The sequence below is a fragment of the Narcine bancroftii genome, chromosome 10 (assembly GCF_036971445.1).
Source record: "Narcine bancroftii isolate sNarBan1 chromosome 10, sNarBan1.hap1, whole genome shotgun sequence".
NCBI lineage: Eukaryota > Metazoa > Chordata > Chondrichthyes > Torpediniformes > Narcinidae > Narcine > Narcine bancroftii.
In genome coordinates this window covers 73238068-73265864 of record NC_091478.1, presented here as the reverse complement: position 1 = coordinate 73265864, position 27797 = coordinate 73238068, and the positions used below count along the sequence as shown (strand labels likewise).

The window sequence follows — 27797 nt, the reverse complement described above, 5'->3', positions numbered from 1 at the left end:
TGGATGAAACGCTAAAAAGATTTATTATGATAGCCTTAGCTGGAGCAAAAAATGTATAATGTCAACCTGGAAATCAGAAGAGAGCCTGAGAGTACATAGAAATGAATAAATGTATTCCATTGGAAAAAAATAACATATAATTCAAAAAATAAATTCACATTATTTGAACAAATTTGGGAACCGTACATGGAACACAACAGAGAGGGCTTGCTTCGGACCTCCACCCCCTAAAATGATAGAATGAGAAGAAGACGAAATGAACTGACCCAGTGTGTAAAAGTAGATGACTCAATTTTCTTGTTTATTTTCATTGTGTGATGACATTGTTTAATGGGTTCATTGTATTGTATATGTTGAACGTTTAATGGGTTTGGAGGGGGGTGGGAAGGAGGGAGGGAAGAAAAAGGGGAGAAAAGGACGCTGTGTATATTCAAATGTTTGTGTGTATTTTGATTAATATGGATCATAGTGTGAAAAATTAAAACTTTTTTTTAAAAAGCAGCTCTTTTATAAATATAGGTGTCCAAAGATCAGGCGGACTTCTCCTACACCTTTTTTCCTGATTCTATGAAATCTAGCTGTGAATCTGATCATTGGTTTGGAAATTGAATTAGACTTCAGTGACAGAGGAATGTAACACCAAAATAAGCAGTAAATGTTTCATCCCCTGACTTTATTTTGGCTCTCCAAAGGGCATTCCTTCTGCATCTATTTCCATGTTATTTCAGGACTTGAATGTGTTTCTGTATTTTATCCTGTAGTACAGGTTGTACCTCTAATCCAGTGACATTGGGAGCTGGCCACTGCCAGACCACAGAAAATGCCAGAAAACAGAAATTGACCCCTAAGGGAACCCCCTATGTAAACATATCAAAGGTAGAACAAAGCTTAAAACAGGAAATAATATTGTGGGCAGCACGGTTAGCGCAACGCCTTTACAGTGCCAGTAAGATCGTGTTATATGGCAAGCTCTCCACTGGCCACTGAGACAGAGGTGCACCAAAGAAGAGGTACAAGGACTGCTTAAAGAAATCTCTTGGTGCCTGCCACATTGACCACCGCCAGTGGGCTGATCTCGCCTCCAACCGTGCATCTTGGCGCCTCACAGTTCGGCGGGCAGCAACCTCCTTTGAAGAAGACCGCAGAGTCCACCTCACTGACAAAAGACAAAGGAGGAAAAACCCAACACCCAACCCCAACCCACCATTTTCCCTTGCAACCGCTGCAACCGTGCCTGCCTGTCCCGCATCGGACTTGTCAGTCACCAACGAGCCTGCAGCAGACGTGGACATACCCCTCCATAAATCTTCGTCTGCGAAGCCAAGCCAAAGAATCAGGATCAGGGTTCGAGTCCCGCGCTGTCTGTAAGGAGTTTGTACTAACAGCAGCTGATTCAAACATGCTGGACCATGGGAGTTGCTGGATCACAGAGGGCCGGATAAGAGAAGTACAACCTGTACTATTTTTTCCTTCCCTGAATGATCCCCGAATGGTTGCAGTCTCCCAGTTTAAAATCCTTTAGAGGCTGCAGCAGTTCCACTTATTTTGAAAGCATCATTAATAAGCACAAGAGAATTTTTTTTAATATCAATTTTCTGCTGCTAAGATTTGACGATGTCAGTAGATCAAGCACAAACCATAAAGCCTTTACTAAATTATTTTTTATCATAGCTATTTATCTTCCAGCAATAAAATTCAACATTCAAGATTCTATTATGTTATCAAACAGATGTAATATTACACGAAATTCACCATCAGCAGAAATTACCCAGGCATCCGACAAAGGATTACATCTGAATTTCAATTAGTCTCCAGTATCACAGGAAGTACTTTAATATATGCAAGTTTAAATCATCCTTCATATTAATCTGTTTTAAATATACCAAATTCACCTCTAGTCAACTGTGAATCTATTCTGTGTCTTTCACTGCTAAATCTCCCAAGTCATGCATTTTTCATTGCATTTTGGTCACTTAATGACTCGAGGGTAGATTAACTAAAACATTTCTCACAACCAATTCACTTCACAGGATTGAATCTGAATTTCAATTAATTTCTAGTTATTCACAGGAAGTTAGGCTTGGCAAAAATCTGAGAGCTTCATTTCCTGTCCAACGACTGGTATTGCTTTGGTCAAATGAAAGAGCGAAAGCTCAACGGAGTAGACTTCGGCTGCATTCTTTCAAGAACTATTTACTTTTACATTCTTGGATTTAGTTCCTTTTCAGGAATGAAGATGCCATGAAGATCCAGATGAAGGTCAGCACTCACTGAGGCACGGCCCACCTCTGTGAATGTTTTTGCATCGAGTATGAGTAAAAATGGTTTCTTGGCATCAGTAGTCACGATGGAAGACAACAGGACACCTGCAAATATATGTAGATTCAAACCTTTTAAATATATGCATTTACTTCATTTAAGGTAGCCCAGTGCACACCCAGGCCAAATCTCTACAGTATTAATTACTTTCTGATGTGCAACAAACCACAAAATAATCCACTACTGTTCTGCAGCTTAAAGTTGGCCCAAAATCTAGATTCACACAATGTTTTATTTGTAATTACAGTAAATCACTGTATATTTCATTAAAATGAAGAAAATTGCTTCAGGTCCAATAATGCAACACATCCAATGTCAATTTGGAAAATCATTAATACATTCATCTAGAATTTTACCAATATTACCAATTTATTCTGAATCTCAGGTCTTTGTATAAAAAAGTGAGAAGGTAGTTCCGATTGGACAACTATGAAGAACTGACGATCACTTATCTCCTCCCATCCTACAGATGCTGTTGGACTTCTGAAGTAATTCCACCAATTTCTTTTTGAATTTCAGATTTCCATCATCTTCCAATCTCCTGGGCTTTTGTCAACGATTCATAATCTTTTGATTACTATTTGCGAGCTTTTAGTGATTTTCTCACACAGGCACCTTAATCCCTTCAACCCTCAAAGCGCAAAGCCTTTACGGCGCCAGTGACTGGGATTCGAATCCTGCGCTGTCTGTAAGGAGTTTGTTCGTTCTCCCTATGTCTGTGTAGGTTTTCCCATGGGGGCTCCAGTTTCCTCCTATCATTCAAAACACACTGAGGTGCAGATTAATGGGTATAAATTAGGCACCATGGATTCATGAGCCAAAATGGCCTGTAACCATGCCATACAGCTCAATCTAAAATTTGTCAAACCATTTCCTTTCATAAAACGATGCTGACGCTGTCTGAATGTTCTTCTGATTTCTAAATTTAAATTCCTGCCTCCTTAACAACATATCCCACAATAACACAGGAGATCAGGGGATCTCTGCCAGATCAACATGACTGCAGTCATCAACGTGCTGTGCAGGCTGGTGCAATACAATTTTCTGCACTAGCTGTACCTGATGGTGCAAAAATTGAACAGATTTAAACCTGAATTATTAGACCAATGCTTTAGATGTGGCATTGCGACAGGAACTTCTGTGCACGCAACCTAGGTATGTGCCAAGTTGAGACCCTTTTGGGTGGAATTGGGCCAAGACCTGGAAAAAAAAATCATAGGTAAAGAATTCCCACAGGACCCAAAGCAGTTCCTGTTGGGAAATAATAATGGGCACAAGGCTTAACAATGAAGCTGTCAAAATTTCAAATCCAATTAGTCATGATTGCATTGGCAGTGGCCAATAACAGTTGCCTGGAAGTCCAATTCCTACCTGAGCATTGAACGCTGGAACACAGAAATGCAGAGCTATGTTCCTCTGGATGAAATTACTTATAAACCAAGGAAACTAAACAGCACTTTTTTTTCCCCCAAGGTCTGGCAGCCCTACTTAAACTACATAGGGGCACAATTGTAGCGTGGACTGCCATGCCTCACCGCCCTACCCTACCCTTCTAATTCGCCCCTCAGTTGGCGGGGGAGTGGAGGGGGTCTATCCCATTCTAACCAGGGAAAGCCATAGGGAAAGGAAGCCAGCCGACACACTGACTGACACGACGCAACAAACCTATAATCCCTCAAATACATGTTTCATACTTTTGGTTGTTGTGTGTAAGAAAAGTGTTCAATGTTGGGGCAGGGGTGGTTACAAGAATAAAAAGAACTTAAACTCTATGAGGTTTGTATGGAATTAACAAGTATGAAATGTAAATAATGTTGATGATATTAATTATATTGACGATTGTTGGAGTTTGAGTGGAAAAACTATAACTATTCGAAAAAACCACAAAAGAGGAGAACACCAGGACCCTCAAGCCTGCTCTCCCTGATTCAATGTAATCATGAATAATAGACTCCAGGTCTCAACTCCAGATACCCACAGCCCTCAGTTCCCTAATCATACCCAGTAGGGTGCAGGACACTAACTTCAGTTGCAGATCTCCCACCCTAAAGCTGAAGTTTTAAGCTCCATGACGATGCTTTCCTTGGGCATCAAGGAACATCAATTAATCCTGTCTCATTGGAAAATGCCACATTTGAAATGGCCTGTTTCTTGTTCAATTCCTGTAACCCTTGCCAATTCGAAATGAGAATTAGCATCACCCACTTTTTGGGCCTATGTACTACTCTCACTGCCCCAACTCTTTCTTATTTCCACCCAAACAGGTTCTGTATCTTGAGCTTCTCTCTTTATGAACTGATCTCTCTTTTTCTGCTCATCTTTTGGAAATATCAAATACTCTTAAACATTCAGTTTCCAGCCTTGCAACTATTTATTCATAGCATCTAGTAAATCACACCGTTTAATTCTTTGTGTGCCATGATCTGAATGCTGTCTGAATTTAGATGGACCTTTTTATTTTATATCACATTACCTAATTCTCTCACCTAGTAAGCATGTGCACGCTGCCCTTTCTCAAGTCGTCACCTTTATTTGTCGTTCAGATCATGCATTGCACGGTAAAGACCAGATATCTTCTGATATACTCTGGTCATTATGATCATGTTGTTTTGTACAATTACTTTCTCTTCACCTTTCTAAATACCTTCTCTCCTGAACTCTTCCATTCCATTTCCACCTTAGGTTTTCTTCATTCAGAGACTACCCAATGGTCCCATCATTTCCCCCACCCCTCTCTTCTGTTGAGGTGCATTCCATCTTGTCTGAAGAAATATGACCCCCCCCCCAAAAGGTCCCAACATCTTTGGGAATCTGAAGTCCCACACCACCTCTCCAGTCCTGAAGTTCTGCACCACCTCTCCAGTCCTGCATTCACCTGCTTCATCCTCCTCTCTATGCACTCACTAGCTCATGGCACTGGTAGAAATTTGGAGTCTTGCTCTCTAACCTCCATCCTAAACTCTGCCCACAGGACTTTGTCTCCCTTTATGCCTCTGTTGTTGGTGACAACATGGTCCATAAAAGTAGTGCAAGAATCTTGTGGTGCAAAAAAAAATCTTTAGAAGCAACTTTGGAAGCACTGTTGGTTAGATATTTGAATTCCAGAGAGTGTTGGAGCACTAGAATAGCAATATAATTAATATCATTATCAACATTATTTACATGTCATACTTGTTAATTCCAATACAAACATCTCAGAGTTTAAATTCTTCTTTTAATTCTCCTTCCCCACCCCCCCCCCCACCAACATTGAACATTTTTCTTATGCTCAATAACCAAAACTCTCACAACAAACTTATATGAAACTTATATTTGGGGAATTATGGGTTTGTTGCGTCGTGTCGGTCAGTGTGTCGGCTGCCTTCCTTTTGTGAATGTTACACTCAGCCTGACAGCAGGTGATGCAGCCTGCGTAAAGAGTTATGCATTTAAAATTGTTTCTTTTCAAATTTCTGTCTTTTCGCCCAACTTAAGTAAGATTCAAGTAGGATATTATTTTATCAATGAGGCCAAATTCAGTTCCCTCCCCATTTCACTTTGTGGAAGATAGTATCTTTTTTCTTAATTCCCTGCAGAGCTCATCTTTTGTTTTCTTCTGCAAACCCTTTCAGTGGGCACACAAGCTGCTCTCACCGTCATCCTCATCTTTGGCATCAGGGGCTTTGATGAACACTGGCTCTGCAGGCCAGCAATGATCTTCCTCCCATTCCAGTTCATTTCTGGTCTGAATATCGCATTTAATTATCTAAAAAAAAGAATTTTTAGACACAATTACAACACCATGCTGTAATATATTACAAGAATCAAATTTATTGTAAGAGTACATTCATGTCATCACATACAACCCTGAGATTCTCTTTCCTGCGAAATACTATTACTAAAACTTCTTTTATTAAAATAAAACTTCAGCCACATAGGAAAGAAGATTCAGACACCAACTCCAGTTGGCACAGACTGACTCTCCTGCACAAGCTCTACACCGACACACCTACTTCATATTCTTGGAGAGATGAGACACAGAATGGGCCGTTCAGTGGTTAGTTCCCAACACCTTTGAAATGTAACTTTACAAAAAGAAAAACAATTGTGAACATCAAAAGGCAAAACCTCATTACAGGCACAGTACAGGCCCTTTGGCCTACGACCTATATATATATCTTTTTTTTAAAAAACCCTAAGATCATCCCTCTCTCATAACCTTCTATTTTTCATTCATCCATGTGCCTATTTAGGCCCCTATTATTCCAGTCTCCTCTACCACTCCCTGGCAATCCATTCCAGGCACCCACAACTCTGTAAAAAAAAACATAATTCTGTTGTCTCCCCTGAACTTTCTGCTTGTGCAGATGTCCTCTGGTGTTTACTACTCTCACTCTAGGGAAAAAATGTGCTGCTCCCTACCTTATCTATGCCTCTCAGAATCTTATAGACCGCTATAAAGTCTCCACTCATCCTTCTTTGCTTCAAAGAGAAATGTTCCTAGCTCTGTTAACCTGACTTCATAAGGCACGTTCTCCAATCCAGGCAACATCTTGGTAAATCTCCTCTGTACCCTCTCCATTAGCTTCCACATCCTTCCTGTAATGACGTGACCAGAACTGAACACAATAATCTGTGGGGTCTTACCAGGTATTTATAGAGCTGCAACAGGACCTCACGATGCATCAGAGACTCTATGCACAATGGGCCACAAGGGTAGCTGCATGGGTGGACTGGAAAGGATAGGACTAGTTTACCTATCACCCTACCTTCATGATGTCCACCAAATCTAGGTTCAAGAATAGTTCTGGTCCTCAGTAGCATCAAAGGCCCTTGAAACTTCCCATACCACCCCAAGTATAAACTACACCAGGGCCACCAAAGATCTGTCTGCACAATTACAAGATTTCTTTTGTACTAACTACAACTGTGAATATTTATATATTATTTAATATTGATCTCTTTTTAGGTCTCATTCAACACAGGTGCTCCTCAACCTACGGTGGGGTTACATTAAGTCGAAAAAATTCACGTCAAAAAAAGAATACCACACCTACCATTTTTTATAATTAAATTTTGAATATCTTTATTCCCCACTTAAAAAAAACATTAATGTACACAGCTGAAAGCACACTGGGCTTGAAGGGTGTTTGAAGCAGTGAACTAAAATTAATTGCTGGATGGTGCTAAAGTGACAGGGTCATCAATTTCACCCTCATCTGATGAGATGCTCGCAGAACACACATGGGTGTTTTGTAGACATGATGGGTTGTTTACAGTGCACTCGTTCGCGTGATCGCTAGAGACTGCGAGCGTGGTCGAGTTAGCTTCGCGAGAGACTATGCTATTCGATGCCATTGCAAGAGCAGCGTATTGCATATCGCAAGCAGATCGAAATTCAAAATTGAAAGTATAGATTCGAACCATCGTAACTTTTTTAAAAATTGTAAGTGGGACCATAGTAAGTAGGGTAGCACCTGAATATACCTCGTATTTAGTGCATCGTATGGACCTGTGCAGCAAGAAAGAATTCCAGCCATCTGTACCTTATATTTCAAAATTCAAGTTTTTTTTAATTGTCATGTAATAAACAGAAAATGTAATTACACAAAATTCCTTTAGTCAAAGGTAAGGATCCCATTATTGTCATGTAATACTACATTTTGAACGTAACATATATGAAATTCTTTGACTTTTGTCTACTGCACACAGAGAGTCATCACTTTGTCCAGCGCCCCTCACTGAAACCTACAGCACCTGGTGTTCCTAGGTGGTCTCCCCTCCAAGTCCTGACCAGGCCTGAGCCTGCTTAACTTCCAAGATCAGACAATCTCGTGTTTATTCAAGCTATTAGACTTCTTATTCAGGCTATTACTCTCTCATAAGGCAGACAAAGAGTTGCATTAGTATTGCCTGACACCCCTCCTTACAGGAAGTGAAGAAGCAGCAAAAGAGAATCCCTTCAGACACTGAGTGACTGTTCTTGCAGCCGGCACAGAATCCAGTTGAAGCCGTCAGCAATCCTCTGACACAATCAGCAAGACTTCAGAGCCCAAGGTCCTCCAGGAACACTTCTTGTCCTTAGCACCCTCTTGAATCCTGGTTCCAATACCTGGTTCCCATGAGCCAGTCTGCAGCAGCCTGCAGCATGTGTGGTCTCTCAGCTGCTGAACCCTTGCTGGTCTGCTGTCGTGGTCACTGTCCTGTAGGGTCAGAAGGATAGTCCTCATAGAAGGATGTCCTCTGCTTCTTCTCAATGGGGGAGGGGGGGTGTCTCCCAGTTTCTGGTGCCCTGTGCCGGACTGCTGCTCCCCCAGAGTCTGGTACTCCTCAAGTCCACTAACAGCAAAGGTGTTACCATCTTGGGCAATTCCAGGATCTAAAGTAAAAACACCATCAGCTCCTTTAACAGGCCGTTTAAAACCTGCACAGAGCCGTTGGCATTACGACCGGGCAGATGCATTGTGCGGAGGATCGCTGTCTCCACCCCTTGCTCTTGTGAGTCCACATCGGCAGCAGTACTTCCGTTGCAGCAGTGCCACAATTTTGAATAATATGTGTATGACAATAAGTTCTCATCATTATTAAATTACCCTCATTGCCACTGATCCACTAATTGTGCGGGCTAGAAAGTCGCAGCTTGATTCCAAATTGTTGATCAACACTGGGAGTGTCATGACAAAAGACTGGTGCAGGTCAGAGATTTTGGAGAATGTCTCGAATTAAGTGAAGGGATATCCCAGGATATGGGAGGCCACGACATCGCCTCCAGAGCTTGAAGGAGTAACAGAATACGTATCTGGGTTTCGTTAATCCTCCCCATTTCCTTAAGTTTGGACTTGTGCAATTTCAATCTCACAACGATGTAAACTGAGCTCCCAGACTTGGGTAATATTCAGCACACAGACGAATAAAAATAATGCATTACCGCTTCACTTCTGGTGGTGTTTTTGACCCAGAATCCATTGATCACAGCAGTAAGAGAAATGAAACCATGGTGCACCATTCAGCTGGCACAGATCCAACACTCTAGAATGTTGTTTCTGTAAGTTCCAAGATTAAGATATTTTTAAAGCTTATTCAGAATGTCTTATCTCAGGATTGTAGTGGAATATACAAGTTTTCTTTTGAATGTGTAACTCAGGTAAAGCACACATCTCACTACCATCCTGCCAAGGATTAACTGTAGACTCCCTTCCCATCGCAAGAACAGGGAGTACCTACATTTAATTTGGATGGAAAACTTTCATGCAAAAAAAAAAATCCAGTGCTTGCAGGGTCTGGGCCCAATATTTAAATTTTTAAAAAATTTACGGTTGGCACAGCAGTTAGCACAACACCTTTACAGCGCCAGTGATCGGGACTGGGGTTCGAATCCTGCACTGTCTGTAAGGAGTTTATACTTTCTCCCTGCATCTGCATTGCTTTTACCCGGGGGGCTCCAGTTTCTTCCCACTGTTCCCAACGTACCGGGGGTGTAAATTGAGCGCCACGGACTCATGGGCCGAAATGGCCTGCTGGCATGCTGTATGTCTAATTAAAACATTTTTTTTTACAATATGGTAGAAACCAATTTCAGCCTTTTAAACGCGTACCACCCAATTTCAGCCAAATTAACCTGTATGATTTGGAGGGTGAGAGGAAACCAGAGATGGCTGTGTTTGGCAGCAGCCACAAGGGGTCGTAGACTCCAGGGGAGTAGGGGACTGATGTAGGGCACCAGTAGCACCTCCTGCTGAGAAGGAGAAGCAGGGGAGATCACCCCAAGGATGGTGACAACGGTGGCAGACCAGCGTGGGGCTCAGCACCTGAAGGACCACACAAAGGCAGTGAGCTGTTGGCGAATTGAGATCAAAGGACTCCTATCGGGCTGAGGGACACTGGCTCCTGAGAACCACGTACCGGGATTCAAGAGGGTGCTGAGGGCAAGGAAGGCTCCCAAAGGTCTTGGGCGCTGAAGACTTTCTGATTGGGTTGGAGGTTTGCTGATGGTTTGAACTGGAGTGGAATCTTGTGCGGCTGTAGAAGCTGTGGGAGAACGGAGGCGAATCCATGGACACTCAATGACCAAAGGGACTCTCTTTTGCTTCACTTTAATATAACCATATAACCACTTACAGCACAGAACAGGCCAGTTCGGCCCTACTAGTCCATGCCGTAGCAAATCCCCACCCTCCTAGTCCCACTGACCAGCACCCGGTCCATACCCCTCTAGTCCCCTCCTATCCATGTAACGATCCAGTCTTTCCTTAAATGTAACCAATGATCCCGCCTCGACCACGTCTGCCGGAAGCTCATTCCACATCCCCACCACCCTCTGCATAAAGAAATTTCCCCTCATGTTCCCCTTATAATTTTCTCCCTTCAGTCTTAAACCATGTCCTCCAGTTTGAATCTCCCCCTTTCTCTGACTGTAAAGGGTGCCAGGTAATGCTAATGGTGAATCTTTGTCCACCTTATGGAGGACTAAAGACGATTTTGTGTAATGTTACATTTCCGTTTTATTACATAACAATAAATAGTATCTAATCTAAAATAGACAAGGGCAAATTAACCTTAACCATTGGGACTACGAAGCAAACCAAATGCAGAGAACACATCCTTAGATCTTGCAAAAGTATGCTAGTCTTTGATTCAGTTGCAAATTGGCCTTCTATCTTCTACAAAACCTTAATGAAGGGATGGTGGACACAAGTCACCACCCATTTTAAAGCAGATGTTACAATTTAACTCATGAACCAGCAACAATAGAAATTCATCAAGACAATGGTATTTTTAAAACAATATTTTTTTAAAAATTACTAATAATATAACATCTTGCTTAAATCTAAACTTAACCCCAACTATGCACAAATGTGTATGTGTGTGTATGGATTACCCAATCCATTATAGCTTAGGCACAATTCTGGAAAGTCAATTCAAAGTTCAGTCCTAGAAATCCTATGTTGAATCTCAAAACCTTTAAAATGATGTCCAGAAGTAATTATAAAGTAGGCGAGACACCGAGTCATCAGACTTCTCAAAACTCATGAATTCTTGTCGAGTTGCTTTCAAAGAAATGTTCCTTCATACGATGATTGTCAAAACTCCCCTTTTCCTTGCATAGGGTTTAAGAAACCTGTGACTTCCATGATGATTCCATGAACCCAAGCAAGGGTTAAACGAAATGACCATCAGAATGGTCATGATCCTGTTTCCTTTACCCAGACATAAGTCTATCAATAATGACCATTACAATGGTCATAGCAGATCACAGTTTCCCTCTGACAAAGAGAAAGAGCAGAAGCGTCCATCTCACACAATTGTGTCTTTTCAAATGACTTGCTGATGATACTAAATGCTGCTTCTTCAAGTGTCTCAATCACATGACTTGCTTGATCAATATTGATTTAGTTTCAATTTCCCAAAAGCAGGAGTCATAAACATACCATTTGCAAAGGTCCTATCTGGTCTTACTCACCACTCTCTTCAAGTGTCCTGGAATAACAACCATTGTTCTAGTTTTTTTAGTTGAGAGCATTAACTCTGTATATGCCTTCTTAGGTGGCTGTTCCTCTGTGAAAATGTTATTATATCTGTGAGTGTTTGCAACCTGTTCTCACCTCCAAAGTAACTCATTGAAAAAAAATAAGAGCTTGCAACAAAAGCAAAAACTTTCCTCATTGGTGAAGACTCCACATGTAATTGAATGATTTTCCTCGAGTTTAGTTTCATCTCATGAATACAGGATTTAAAACTTTACCTTGGTTGGAATTGGCCGCCACAGAACTTTGGACGCATAGAAGTACCTGTACTTTTTGCCGTTGTGATCATAATTTATTCGAGGAAGCTCTACTCCTGGAAAGAGAGTTTAGGTAATGCAATTATCTTATTTATAGATATTTATAAATATAGATATTATTTATCTATATTTGGATCAAATTATTTAACAAATAACACAAAAGTAATTCTGAATCTTCAAATTTACATCTGAAATGCCAAGACTTAATTTTCTGTTTTGCATTGAATTGTATGGCTTATTACGCATCTTTATTCCTGCACCCAATTTTAAATTTAGAAATGCCACATGGTAACAGACCCTTGTGGCCCACGAGCCTATGCCACCCAAATACACCAATTACCTACAACCCCTCATTTTGAATGGTGGGAGGAAACCCACGCAGACACGGGGAGAACCCACAAACTCCTTATAGACAGCACTGGATGCGAACTCCGGTCGCTGGTGCTGCAACAGCATTGCGTTAAACACTACACTAACCAGTGTACTGTTTCTCAATTTTAATGCTGCTTGTCTAACAGACATCTTTGAACAAGCAAAATATGCCACTAAGTGTAGAAGGAGAAGAACCATTGCCCTTGTCCCCTACAATAAATTTATCTCTTAAGCAAATGATTCCATCCTCGCCCTTGCTGTGCTGCCTGAAATTTACAAACCCCATGCAAACCACTACTGAGAATGGTCTATTTCTACATCCTTTCCAATGCCCACCTGTGCTCACCTGCCGCGGAAACCCACACCTGGACCTTTACAACTCACCTCCAGCTTGCATTCTTTTCCATTCTCTGCAAACTTAAGGTGAATTCAATACTCCAATGCCCAAGGTAAAAATTGGCTGATCACATCTTTGGTCACCACCTTGGTTTTACTCCATAAAGATTTGCTAATAAAGTTTAATTTTGGAAAAAAAAACCTACATATTATCACCTCTTCTACCTTTTCCAGCTCTGTTGTCTCTTGTAGTATACACAGCCTTTGAAGATCGTTCCCCCATGGTATGTATTCTCATGTCTATCGCCAATTTTAACTGTTCTATTGGTGGCGGCTGGGACTTCAGAACCAAGGCTCTATACTCCTGAATTCTCTCCCTCGCCCTCTTTGATACTCTAACTCCTTTCCTTCCTTCAAAGGAATGCTTGGAACTCGTATCTTTATGACCAAGACTTTCAGTACTTGCCCTAATATTTCACATCATTCAGGACTGCTGAAAAGGATGCAACACAAGGACTGTTGGTACCTTCAAACAACATCTCGGGTGTGCAGTATACACATCCATCTTGCTCCTTCCGAGCTTCTGCTGTTGTGCTGGGAATTCGGATCATGTTTGTCCCCAATTCTGTGTTCTAAGAAAGCAACAGATAATTACAGAAAGTAAGCTTTCTGTCCCCTCTCCTTAAACCCCAGGTTAAAAGAGAAGCACAGTACTAGTCCACACATCAACAATCTTAATTGTACTGTTCATAACTAATTGTTTTTTTGCTGCAAAACCTGAGTCTTTGTTTTATTTTGCCCTAGTTGTACATAAAGTATGGGCTGACTTGCTGGACAGATAACGTTAAAAAAAAACATTGCAATCCCACACAAATTCGGAGAAGTTTGACTTAATCATCTTTTTAAGTGTTTTATTGAGAAGATGAGCATTCATTACACATCCCTGATTGCCCCTTGATGGCGGTAGTGACCAATGTGCAGCTATTTCAGAAGGCATTTTAAAGAGTCAACCATATGCGGTTGGTTGTAGGATCCACACGTGAGGCCAAAGCAGATACAAATTTCCTTATAACAAGGCATCGGGTTTTGTGGTTATTACTAACAAAACTAAGATTACGTTGCAATTTCTAGATAATTTAAAACCCACAACTGCTTGGACAGTTAAGTGCAAAAATACTGCTCTGCCATCTCCACAGAATGAGAAACGCCACCTGGAATAGTGTGAATGACGTGCACGTATTTCAAAAAGATGGACATCCAATGCATTCTCTAGATTCACAGCATAACGCAGAAAGGCATCTGTACCTTGTCGATGTCCAAGGGAATTACAAATCTTTTGCATTTTGGCAGAGTGAAGCTTTTGCCTTTCATTTCAAATTCATCATTAGGCAAGCCCAAGTTTCTTAAATAGAACATTTCATGTAAACTGTTGTCTTCATATGCAATGATGTCAAAAATTAAATGGCTGTTCTCTTCGTAAGCATTAACATGATGATAGACTACCAGTGCATCCGTGTAGAACTTAGTGGGTAGAGCCTTCTTTGTTTTGCGGTCTATGATGTGAATATAGGTCTGAAAATCATAAATTGACAATGAGGAGCAGATAAGAAACAGAATGCCTTCTAAAATTTCCACGGTTTTCAGCTATCATTTGATTCACAAATGTCTTAATTTAAACTTTATACATAAAACTTAACCCGTAAATTTAGAGCAGCCTCATGGTTTGATTGTCTGAAGGATGGATGAAGACCAAAAAGAAGGGGAATCTGTCTGCTTTGATTTTTGGTAAAGATCCTACAGTCTTTGATGCTGGGGTGAGAGACGGGAAGGACACGTGGCGGTGGAAGCAAGCCTTTGATGGATTATTGTATGGATGTCCTTCAAGCTGATCCTCGTACGCATGGGACAGACATTTTATATTCCAATTTTTTTTATTTATACATACAGCACGGTAACAGGCCATTTCAGCCCACAAGCCCGTGCTGCTCAATTACACCCAATTAACCTACAACCCCTGCTACGTTTTGAACAGTGGGAGGAAACTGGAACCCCCAGGGAAAACCCATGCAGACAGGGGGAGTACATACAAACTCCTTACAGACAGTGCTGGATTTGAACTCCGGTTCCAATCGCTGGCACTGTAACAACAGAGCAGACACTTGAACTGCTATTCATTAATGCTATCAGACACTTTGCACAGACAGAATAATGACATAGGAACGCGCAGCTGGTTTTGTAGCATTTTCATTTTCCACTGATGTGGAATGAAAAGACATGTCCTGAGCTTGGGAGATCTGGCAACGACCTCCAAGGGTCTGGTGGACAACACTTATACTGGGAGGCTGACAGCAGTATTCTTCAGTCCACTGATGCAAAGGGCATAAGAGCCATTTAAATACATTTCTAAGTACATAATTGTCATAAATTAATATTTACATCAACAATTATGTTACAACTTGAAGTTTATACTTATGCCAACATAGTTGATTAGCACCTTCACCTCCAAGGACAACAGTCATACCTCAACCTAGATACCAGACCATAGTTCACCACAATAAAGGAGTGGAGAATCTTTTCAATTAGATGTTAAATCAAGGCCTCAACTGCTCTGAAAAGTGGAATTAAAAGAACCCTTCACAATCTTTGGGGAGCAATAACACCTGAGTTCTTCTTGATGCTCAACCAGTATTCATACCTTGGTCACTAAAGCGGCTCCAAGTTAGGCACGAGCCACAGTTGGAAAAGCCAACTGGTAGCGTGCGTGAGATTCAAGTCAACACAATATTGCTGGTCTTCCTTGCTCGACTGAGAGACAGGATGTGCCTGTGTTAATGGAGAACCTCAGGTACAAAAACAAAAACAGGCACTAAAGGAATGCCAAATGTATCCACTTGTTAAAGAGGCAAAGCCAGGGACATGTTTATCAGCTGCTTGCATAAATTCTCAATTCCACAAAAGTTTTGGAGACACTCAACAGGTCACACAGCAATCTTTATGCAGATAAAGATAAAGATGCATAACCAATGTTTCGGGCCTGACTCTATCAAGATATGAGCATAAAGCAGGAAGGCAAATGAATAGAAAGGAGGAGGAGGGGATGGAGCACAGTCCCACAGGCAAGAGCTCATAGACTATTGCAGTCTGGGAGAACGTTTCGTTGAGCTCTGTCTGCAGCAGCGGCAGTGATCTTCCAATGGCAAACTATTTCAAATCCACGCTCAACTCTTGCGCTGGTGCGTCTGCCCATGGCCTCATGCACTCCCAAACTGAGGCCACCCACAAATTGGAGGAGCAACACCTAATATCCTGTCAGATGGCATTAATGTTGACTTCCCGGGTTTCTATTAGGTCCACCTCTTCCCTACCCTCGTCTCCTTTCCTCTCACCCTCCACCTTCCCTCTCCATTCCTCCATCACAGCTTTATTTTTTTCTGTCCTTCCACTTACATCCACCTCTGGTCTGTGGGTCTGTCCTCATCCCACTGCCCCTCTCCCCCCACCGATTTACTCAGACACCTGCCTGCTTTTTGCTCATACCTTGATTAAGGGCTCAGGCCTGAACCATTGGTTATGTATCTTAACCGAAAAGAACAATGCGTGACCTGCTGAGCTCCTCCAGAACTTTGGGGTATTAAACTACAATCACAGCATCTGCAGACTTTCTTGTCTAACTATAAATTCTCAACTTCTGTGGTGTAAAACTAGATCAAGTTAGAAGAAAAAAGTACTATTCATTTTAGGAACTTCAGGAAACATGAGTCAAAGATGAGCACTGTACGTTTTAAAACAGAATATGTCGTAAATGAATCATTTTACTCTTTACAATTCATTCCCCAAGATGCATATTTGCATAATATTAACAGCATAGTTTATCTTTTTCAAGTTTTATTAACATAGAAATTTCACATTCAAAAAACACATAATAAATGTTAAAAGTCAAAAAGATACATTACACTTAAATCATATAATTTCATCCAAGGTATCCCACATTTTAAATCAAACAGATTATATTGTATTATTTTTATTATAATAAAGAGGAAAATCTAACCCCACTACCAAGAAAGAATCTGTTTGGCCAAAAAAAATTCTTATCAGTGTGATAAATTAATTCATTAGTCAACATTTCTACCTTCATGACAAACCAAAGATTATAAAAGTAACTCAAAAGGGGTCCCCTCAGTGTTTTAAATTTTAAATTCAAATCGGAAATTGAGCATCTAATCTTGTCTAAGTTTAAACATGATGTCATGTAGCCATTAAGCATGATTAAGTGGGTAAATTCTCCTGTTGCCAAAGGGCAATTCATTCTCTTGCTTTTGCAGCAAAGCTCTTATCCTGATCAATAACTCAACCACGATACTGCCACACATGTCAAATGCAGAAAAAAGAAATACTACCTTCTCCTTTGGTTGCCAACTAAGACAGCTGGCCCAGTTCACTCCTTTGAAGTAGGCTGCGGCCATTTTAAGAATATCCAGTTTAAGCGGCTGTTCCAAGAAGACGATATAGTTTTCGGACATACCGAAACTGTGGTAGTAACTGGGGTTGAGAAGTGAGTGACAAGGAATGGAACACAGTATTTCACGATTTTTAAAGCAAGCATTCTTTTCATCTGTATGATTAAAAAGAGAATTAAACATCAGTTATAAAATTGTATAAAGTATTTTGGGTAAATCAGCAGGTTTACTGGCTATAGAATGATAGTGATTTGACTGTTTTCATAACGAGTCCTTGCTAAAGTATCTGTGAAATTCAATTATTTGCCTATAGGTTTCAGATTTATTGTCAGACCACATACATGACATCACATACCACTCTGAGATTCCTCTTTCCTGTGGGTGCAAAAATAAACTGCACACAGTGTAAACATGTAAACAAATAAAAGAACTGCAAATAGTTAACAAATATGTAATGCAAAAGAAAATCAATAAAGTGCACAAGCAAGAGTTCTTAAATGAGTCTCTGATTGGAGTTTGTCATTGAGGAGTCTGATGGTGGAGGGATGGCAGCTGTTCCTGAACTTGCTGGTGTGAGTCTTGTGGCACCTACACCTCTTTCCTGATGGCAGCAGCGAGGACAGAGTGTGTGCTGGATTGCGTTGGTCTTTAATGATTGCTGCTACCCTTTGACAGCAACATTCCCTATAAATTTACTCAATAGTGAAGAGTGTTTTGCCTATGATACCCAGGGCTATGTCCACTACCTTTTGGAGGGATTTCTTTCCATTCACACACCACTTTAAGTAATCCCTTTGCCATAGGTGTTCTGTGATTAGTAAGGGATTGCATAAGGTGGTATGTGAGTGGGAAGAACGAGAACCACTGCTCTAGACCCAATTGTTACTGAAATATTTTGCTTGAGAAAAATAGTCATTGGTCCATTTCCTTTGGAGTTGTGAAACGGTGCACATAACGAGTCAATTAGGTACAATTAAAACAATGGTTTTTAAACTTTTTGTTTCCACCCACATACCACCTTAAGCAATCCCTTACTAATCACAGAGCACTTATGGCATAGGGAATACATAAAGTGGTATGAGAGTGGAAAGAAAAAGGTTGAGAACCACTACTTTAAGCTCAGGGGCATTGGCGCTCCCATACCAGACCGTGATGCAGCCGTTCTGCACACTTTCCACCAAACCTCTGTAGCAATTTGCCAGGATTTCTGGTGTCTTACCAAATCTCTGCAAACTCCTGAGGAAGCAGAGGTGCTGACGTGTTATTTTTTTCACGATGCCGTTGGCGTGTTGGACCCAGGAAAGATCCTCCGAGATAGTGACTCCCGAGAACTTAAATTTGCTCACTCTCACCACCTCTGATCCCCCAATGATCATTGGATTGTAAACTTCAGGCTTTCCTTTCCTGAAGTCAACAATCAGCTCCTTAGTGGGTCTTACCGTATGGTTATTTTTGCACAGTTAGCGTAGCGGTTATTACACCAGCAACCAGAGTTCAAATTCAAAGCTGTCTGTAAGGAGTTTGTACATTCTCCCTGTGTCTGCATGGGTTTCCTCGAGGTTCTCCTGTTTCCCCCTACTTTTCAAAACGTATGGGGATTGAAAATTAATTTGAGTGACACTGATTTCAATGACTGGAATGGGCTTTTACCAGGTTGTAAGTAACATTAATAATTTTTTTTTTAAAAACATCTAATTTCCTTCGCCTGCTGAGGATTCTGGCTAGCCTCTGAGCTGCAGGCCCACAACTCATCTCGCAAGTAACCAAGAACCTTGCGCTGGCTTTGTAAATAATGGCATCAGCTCACAGGGAGTGGTATTCCCAGCGGGAAGTGTCAAACCCATTGATTCAGTTAATTTCAGCACATACACTTATTTAGATGGTCATACCCACACTCCTGTTCGGCTCCGAATCATGGGTCCTCTACCGGCACCACCTACGGCTCCTAGAACGCTTCCACCAGCGTTGTCTCCGCTCCATCCTCAACATCCATTGGAGCGCTCACACCCCTAACGTCGAGGTACTCGAGATGGCAGAGGTCGACAGCATCGAGTCCACGCTGCTGAAGATCCAGCTGCGCTGGGTGGGTCACGTCTCCAGAATGGAGGACCATCGCCTTCCCAAGATCGTGTTATATGGCGAGCTCTCCACTGGCCACCGTGACAGAGGTGCACCAAAGAAAAGGTACAAGGACTGCCTAAAGAAATCTCTTGGTGCCTGCCACATTGACCACCGCCAGTGGGCTGATAACGCCTCAAACCGTGCATCTTGGCGCCTCACAGTTTGGCGGGCAGCAGCCTCCTTTGAAGAAGACCGCAGAGCCCACCTCACTGACAAAAGGCAAAGGAGGAAAAACCCAACACCCAACCCCAACCAACCAATTTTCCCTTGCAACCGCTGCAATCGTGTCTGCCTGTCCCGCATCGGACTGGTCAGCCACAAACGAGCCTGCAGCTGACGTGGACTTTTTACCCCCTCCATAAATCTTCGTCCGCGAAGCCAAGCCAAAGAAGAAAGAAGAAAGAAGATTTATTATTAGCAAAAATATTTTTTTATAATATGGCAATTACATAAAAGTGTTGAATGAAGTTTATAGTCCAATCAACAAATGAATCACAAGGAGCAAAAATCAGCATGTGATTCCATATGTGATCTATGATTTGTCCTCCAAGGACATTGTGAAACCCTTCAGACCTGACCCTGTTGCTCTGACTTGCAGTAAGAGGTGTAAAGGATGGAATGAGGCATGGGGCAAATACATTAATGAAATATCACTGGGGTCTCCCTCCCCCACCCGCAATCGACGTAATCTATTGGGATTTTTGTCTGAAGAGGACTCAAAAAAAAAAATCACTGAGGACCCTTACCACCCCGTGGACAGCATCTTCCAGCTCCTCCCCTCGGGAAAGAGTTATAGGAGAATTAGAGCCAGCACCCCCAGGCTGAGGAACAGCTAATGACCAAAGGAACTGCTCACACTACTATTTATTTTTATCTATGTACCATTCGCCTGTATGTGCATTTTGTCTGGTTGTGTGTTCATGCGATTTTGCACCAAGAACCTGAAAATGCTGCTTCATTGGGTTGTACAGGTAAAATGTGAATATCCCAGAACCCCTTCCATTTTATCAATACCCCTCAACTATTCCAGTGTGACGGCTTCAAGGAGTAATTCGTCTGAACAAAAATCCAGATGGCAATAGAAACATTGAATACAGTTACAATGAACCATGCCTACAGACAAAAACTAAAAACTTCTAGGTATCATAAAGTGGGTCCGTGGAGCTGCAGAAAATGCTGCAAACTCTCAACAGAACAGACTACATCTGTGGGAAGTGACGCAGAATTAACTGTTCCCGGCAGAATAACTTTCTCCCAATTGGAGTTAAACAAAAACTGCAGATGCCGGGATCTAGAGCAATTCACCCAACACATCTCAACTCAGCAGGTCGGGCAGCATCCACTGGAAGTTAAGGGGAAGCAACGTTGATTACCCTTTACCTCCAATGGAGGGTGCATGATCTGTTGAGTTTCTCCAGCAGACTCGTGTATTGCACCCTTCCTCTGGGCAAAACTAACATAGCTGTTATAGCACCAGCAACCCAGATTCAAATCCAGTTGAGTCTGTCAGGATTTTGTATGTTCTCCCTGTGTACGTGTGGGGTTCCTCTGGGTGGTCCGGTTTCCCCTCCATCCTTCAAAAACATACCAGTGGGGGAGGTTAATTAAAGCATTTGGGACCACACAGGGTCGTGGGCTGGAAGGGCCTGTTACCGTACTATATGTCTAAAATGAAATATTTATGTAGTGCGAGGTGAAAGCAAGGCTTTTACTTAAATGTGCTGCTGCCCCAATTTAGAATGGCCACTATAAATGATGAAGTGTCTTTGATATGAAATATTAACTCTGATTCTCTCTCCAAAATGTGGCCTGACATGCTGAATAGTTCCCATATTTTCTGCATTTGTTTCGTACTTCCGTTTGGATTTGATTTTCCTTTACCTGGCTGTATTGTTGGTACCTTCAAAATCAGGTACTTTGTTTTGCCTTTCTCCACGATGGAGGTGCCAATGTTGTAGGTGTTTCCATTTCCATCGTAATGTGGATGAGATGTAGCCAGGTTCAGAGGGACATAATCTGCATAGTCCACCTATTTAAATATGCCAAATAAATTTAAAAAAACTATTCTTCACCTCTGAACATCTAATATTCCTTTATAATTTTCTCCGGAGAAACTTATTTAAAAAATTCAATCAACGAATGTTGGAAAGCATCAAGAAGTTAAAAGGAAAACAATTTCATTCACAAAAGCATGTTGCATCTGGGTATTGGACAAAGAAGCTCAATTCTTTCCTAAAAAGATTCAGTGGTGGTAAAATGACATTTTTTGTTTGAACTTTGGAATATTTCCTTTTTAATTTTCCTCCACACCCATGTGCAAGTGCTCGATGATGTTTAAGCATGATAAAGTCCACTAAAAAAAAACTTGGATCCTTTTCCATGGACAAAATGAGATAAGCAAAGGGATGACTCATTTTTAAGAGAGTTGAATAGTTCTTTGCACATTCAAATGGCATGGGCAGTGAGCTGAGAGCTGTCTGCTGAAGGTCTTGCCAACCTCTGTTTCACACAAGGTCAACAGGACAATCAACATTACATTTTTATGCACCTTTCCTTGCCTATCTAAAACATCGAGATAATGGCTTATCTGGAAAGTCAATGGGCTAACTCTCTCTGAAATCCAATTGCATTTCAAATCGCAGAAACATTTGTATATTACATTATTACACATTGAAGTCACAGATTAGAGGATACCTTTTACACTTTAGAATGTACATCAGTTAAATAGTTGTAATAATTACCATGTAGTTCACAATGATATAAACCAAGAGTTTTACCTTTTCCAATGTTTCGAGCGACCTTGGGTCTATTCTTCTGATATAGTTGACCTCTGATGAAGCATAAAAATTTTCGCCATATTTGATAATGTTAATCAAACAATTATCAGTGAAATCAGGAATAACATGTGCGAGATAGGAAATTGCCCTGCAAAAATAGAAAAACACAGGCACTATTTATATTTATTTCATTTCTTTACTATTTTGAGTTCATTACAATGTAACAATTTGTAGAGATTACCACAGAAATTGATTGGTTTTGAAAAATTGATGGAAGCCGATATAGATGATTATTCGTCCTTATGAGCATGAAAGAAATCAGTCATGATTCGTTGGGATTCTGAAGATAATTTCACTGCGCAAATTTTTCACCATGAGTTGACTGGAAATTTAGCGGATGTGATGAGTTTATTCTAAAATGACGGGAAGGGGAAAACTGATAAACGACGGAAAGGAGCTGCGAACAAGATCATGTTTAAAACATTGAGAAATGTAAAAGTTTGCCGTGGCGGCCAGCACAGAATTTCGAATGGCATGTCAGTTTGATAGTTTGGAAGTAAAAACATAATGCTGCTGGAGAAACTCAAATCACACTTTTTAAATCTTTTTTTAAATTTAGACATATAGCTTGGTAACAGGCCATTTCAGCCCACAAGTTCATGCCGCCCAATTTAGACCCCATTAACCTACACCCACCAATACTTTTTTTTGAATAATGGGAGAAAATCAGAGCTCCCAGAGAATGCCCATGCATACATGGGGAGAACGTACAAATTCCTTACAGACAGCGTGGGATTTGAACCCCAGTCCCAATCGCTGGCGCGGTAAACGTGTTACGCTAACTGCTATACCAATCATGCCACTTACATGGGAAAGAAAATGATTGATAATGAGCGTTTCAGGTCTGAGCTGTTAAAAAAAAGTTCTGAGTATCATCACTGATTCATTTTGTCCCTCAGCATTTGCTGGTGAAAGGCTTGAAACGTTTGTTTGCAACTTGGGTTAAGGTGTGGACATGGAGATGGCAATTTGGCATCTTCAAAAGGAAAGATGATGGAAATTGTTAAAAGGGCGGCATGGCTGTCTGGAAAGAGTTTCCACATTCTCCCTGCGTCTGCGTTGATTTCTTCCAGGCATTCTGCTTTCCTCTCACCATCCAAAATGTACGGGGTTGTAGGTTAATTTGGGTGGCATCGGTTTAAATGGCCAGAATCGGCTTTTACCATGCTGTGAACAAAATTTAAATTCAAAAACAACAATAAAATTTTGCATTTTGACAGGTACCAAAACATTATTGCAATTTATGAAACAAACATCAATTTATGAGGTCGTGTGGTTGCTACTCTGTCAAAGTGGTAAACACAGGTTTACCAGAGATGGGAAACCAGAGTTATCACTAGTCTCACAGATATATTGATACTACATTGAATAAATGGGGATATTAAATTGAGGCTTTTACAATCATGAAAAGCCATCACTCATTGGGAAACCGATAACAAAAATCATTCACTCAAAATTAACAAAATAGTGCAGCACAGATAGCGGTAGTGGTCAGGACCAGTGATCGGAACCATGGTTCGAATCCCATGCTGATATAAAGAGTTTTTGTGTTCTCCCCGTGTCTGCGCAGGTTTCCTCCAGAGGCTCCTGCTTCCTCCCACCATTCAATAACACACTGGGAGTTGAAGGTCAATTGGTGTAAGTTGGGTGACACGGGCTCGTGGACTGAAAGGGCCTGTTATCCTGCTGTATGTCTAAATTTTTTTTTTAATTATTACTTTATTTTTTAAAAAATGAAAGGAGGCTGAGAAAAAATGTTTTTGAAGAAGGGCTGTCATGTGAAATGATTTTTTTTTCCCTGTGCTTGCTTGGAAGGGACAATAAGAGGACAACAGGTGGTCCCTGACTTACGACCGGTCAGGACTGATGGATTGGTCATAAGTCGGGTTCGCCCACCACGCATGATTAAATGAGACCATAAAGAAATGTTTAAAAAGATTTTTAACAAATGAATTTTTAGTGAATAATGTAAACATATGTACGTTACCTTCAATAAAGATACTCCCCAATCCCCTTATTAACTTCTGGTATAAAGTTATTGGACTCTGGTGTCGGGCTGTAAACAGTACATCTAATACAAAATATTTACTTGTACAGTAGTTTTAATAAAGATTTTATTTAAAAATTGGTCCTATGTGTGGGTGGACATAACTCGTGTAGGATGGAAGTTGAGGACTCCATTCAAGACTCTGCAAATTTCCAGTTACATGGTATCAATGCAATTGAAAGTTAAAATTAAGAAGAAATATCAGTATCTCATTTCTTACTTTGAAAAAATATTCTTGCACGGGTCTGGATAAGCCATTGTGCCAAACTCTGACACGACAATCCTTTTAGCTTCTATATTATGCTTGTAAGTATCACTTTGGAGATATTTGCTTCTGTAGAACACCTCACCTAGGTTTAAGAATATAAAAGCTAGTAACCATTGTTGGTGGCAGAAAAGAATTTTCAACTTTCCTTTCTGCTACAATTACATTACTTCAACTGATCAAAGGCTATTGGACATGCATTGAAACCACATTCCATTTGTGTTTCAGAACAATTCATATCCACCCCAATTCCTCTTCTCTTCAAAGTAACTGACATCTGTTTCCCTGGAGTTTTAGCATTGGTGTCAACTATAAAATACAGGTTCAACCTCTCCAACCCGAAGAAGTTAAGACCTGGCTATTGCATGACCACAGAAAATGTCGGAAAATAGAAAATCCACAGAAAATAGCTGTCAAATGTGTGGCAGGTGCCTCAATCAGACTCATTTTCTGAGCTAAAAGGATCACAAACTAAATCCAGGTTAGTGCAGCGGGTAACACAAGGCCTTTACAGTGCTAGCGATTGGGACCAAGGTTTGAATCCTGCGCTCTCTTTAAGGAGCTTGGACTAATGGCAGCAGATTCAAAATGTGCTGGACCACAGACCGCTGGATAATAGATGTTGGACCTATAGTTCCTTACATGTTCCAATTATGGAGAATAACTTCCAGCACATGTACGTGTGTGGAAAATGCACTCTAAGGCTATTCAACTCATCTCCCAGATAGAATTGCCTTTTTAATATATACTTTAGTACCAATTTTGCATTCTCCCCATCCTCACAAAATTAAACTGTGTCTTTCTGATTACAGTTAAAGTCAATGAGAGGATTGAGACTCGCTTAATGGCTTGACCAGAGAACGAGTGGCTCAAATCGGTTCTGTATTGAACTGCTGCACACTGAGTGGCGATATACAGGGGAATAGAAGCAAAGATAGACAGAGTGGATCCTAATAACCAGGGTCATAAATATGATGGATCACAATGTTTTCCATACATTATGGGCCTGAGCCTTCTTCAAGGAATAAGCAAAGAACAGAAAGGTGTCAGAATAAAGACAGAAGACTGGTTGGGGGAGGGGTCCAGACCTACAAGAGGAGTTCATTAGATATGATAAGAGGAGAGGTGAAAGGAGACAGAGGGAAAAGGGAAAAGAGAAAGAGATGGGGGAAAGACGACGGGGAAGAAGGGGTTAGGGGGTGGGGTTTAAATGAAAACTGGAGAAGTCAATGTTAATGCCATCCGATTGGAGGGTGCTCAAATGGAAGATGAGCTGTTATTCATCCAATTTGCAGGTGGGCTCAGTCTGGCAGTGCACGAGACCATGGACAGACATGTTGGCAAGGGAATTGGGTGGAGAACTGAAACGGATGGCCACTGGGTGCCTCATGCTATTACGGCGGAGAGCGCGGAGGTGCTCAAGGAAGAGCTCGCCCAGTCTCTCCGACGTGGAGTAGACTTCAACGGGATGGAGTAGGTGACCCCTTCCAAAATGTTGCTTCACTTGGAAGGGCCCCAAAAGGGTGGAGAGGGAGAAGGTGTGGGCACATCCCCTGCGTTCACAGGGGGAGGTGCCACAGGGATGATGGGTAGGGATCAGGGGGTGAATATTCAGCCTGGCGACAGATTCTGATCTTCATTCTCAGGGCTAAAGGCGCCAATTCCGACCCTTCTCAGGGAAGGATGATCAGCGGAGCCGGACCTGAATGTGCAGCCGCTGCAAGCGGCTACTGAGGGGCGGGGTGACATGCCGTCAGCCTGCGACCCATCTCCCCACTGACCCCCACCCCCCTCCCCCCCAACCCTCCCCCCACCCCCCCCTCCCTCTATCTATCGCCCCCCCCTCAAGGCAGGGGAGTTGTCGGGGTCGCTCTCCGAGGCTCAAAACGCGGCACAACGATTGAGGAAGACAGAGCGGTTCCAGCTGCGTGGGGGATTATGGGTAAGGATGACGGCCATGGCTCTGCCGCATCTTTCCGCGGGGTGACGCTACGGGACCCGTCGCCCCGCCTCCCGAGAGGAACGCGCCACTGGAGCGGCCTTTCCGGGCTGCTGCGTGAAAGGCAAGTCCCAAGTTTTCAAGCCGCTCCCGTGGCCGGGCGGCCTCCAGGTCAAGGCCTGACAGGAAACGGCCACAGGCCTCGTTATTTGCAATCACCTATTTTGAGTGGCCTCCATGTGCGTGGTTCAGCCACTGGGCCTTCTATTTCCCACCCCCCCCCCCCCCCCCAAATCTGGATTTTGCTGCAGTTTACTTTGTTGACAAGCACACCAACTAAAACCAAATGGATCAAGTCTATCACCGCCCTGCGATCTCCAACATTTCCTTCTGGACATACCATTTTCAAAGGTGAAACTATGTAACAAAGATAACCCATCAAACCAATGGTTGTAGACAGTGTCTCCAATTTTATGCATGCCTGGTCCATTCCGGATGAGTATCCCTCGTAGCCAATTTGGAATTTCACCTGTTCAAATAAATTTTGTTAGACTTGTAACTTTCTTTGGCCAAAATGCAGGCGCGACGCGATGATAAGAACCGGGCTGAGTGCCATGTCATTCCAACAAGTTGGTGAACTAGAAAACTTGCTGGAAAGTTGAGCAGATTGTGGGCGGGGGGGGGAGTAACGGCCCGTTTTGTTGACGGGCTCTGCTTTCGATTTTTTTTAAAAGACCTTGACATGGACGCAATTTATAAACAAGTTATTCACGCAGGATGAAAAGATCTCGCTCCGCCTTCCCCAAGGGGGGTCACCAACCCCCCGCCCCTCGCCCCCCGATCCATGGGAGCCAGTGCTTTATCGCACTGACCAGCCTCCAAAATTCAGGAGGTGGGTGATTTCGCACAATCTTCATCGCCTCTCTTACAAACTGAAACACGCAACTCCGCCGCAGACCTTCGCCGTGCTTCTCACCTTGAATTTCTGCTCTGATCGCCTCTGGGGTTTCTCTTTTGTTTTCGCTGAACAACGACTGCATGATGCCCACTGAACACGATCCGGACCACTCCAACCCTTCCGGGCGATCCCTGGCCCCTGACTGGGCACCGCCGAGCTGCAGGCTCCGACTAAAAAGTGAAACAGAACTCTTTGGAGGTCAGCATGTGATGTACTGGCCCCGGAGTCAGCACTTCGGATCCACTTCAATGTCCAGCGATGAGATTGCTTGCTCGCTCTCTCTCTCTGCCACTTGTTCAAACACCCTTCATCGCAGAATTTCACGTCAGATATCACCAACTTGCTGGCAGGATATTTCTGAATCTAATACTTTCTCAACTACAATA

At 42.0% G+C, this 27797-nt stretch overlaps 1 protein-coding gene across 3 annotated transcripts; it reads right to left on the bottom strand.

The window, feature by feature from the left end:
• On the bottom strand, positions 1–27797 carry LOC138744740 (beta,beta-carotene 15,15'-dioxygenase-like). Of its 3 annotated transcripts, none has more exons than XM_069901332.1 (11): positions 27430–27797; positions 26854–26982; positions 24470–24599; positions 22143–22290; positions 21247–21394; positions 17185–17399; positions 14093–14359; positions 13314–13419; positions 12041–12135; positions 5953–6064; positions 1–2366 (listed from the first exon to the last, which is right to left on the bottom strand). In XM_069901332.1, the coding sequence occupies exons 1-11, from the start codon at positions 27491–27493 to the stop codon at positions 2200–2202; spliced, it is 1581 nt and encodes a 526-aa protein (XP_069757433.1). In that variant the 5' UTR covers positions 27494–27797; the 3' UTR covers positions 1–2199. The 3 variants fall into 3 exon arrangements, with proteins under 3 accessions (XP_069757433.1, XP_069757434.1, XP_069757435.1); XM_069901333.1 differs by having other exon boundaries at positions 26935–26982; positions 27430–27796; XM_069901334.1 differs by lacking the exon at positions 26854–26982 and having other exon boundaries at positions 27430–27795.

What these genes read in the sequence shown, in the direction of transcription:
- LOC138744740 (XM_069901332.1), bottom strand. Translation starts at nt 27,493, where the DNA reads ATGCAGTCGTTGTTCAGCGAAAACAAAAGAGAAACCCCAGAGGCGATC. An exon ending in TTCCCTTGGACATCGACAAG is followed by an intron (nt 13,420 to 14,092) that starts GTACAGATGCCT and finishes TTGCTTTCTTAG; the next exon opens with AACACAGAATTGGGGACAAA. An exon ending in TGCCAAAGATGAGGATGACG is followed by an intron (nt 2,367 to 5,952) that starts GTGAGAGCAGCT and finishes ATATATTTGCAG; the next exon opens with GTGTCCTGTTGTCTTCCATC.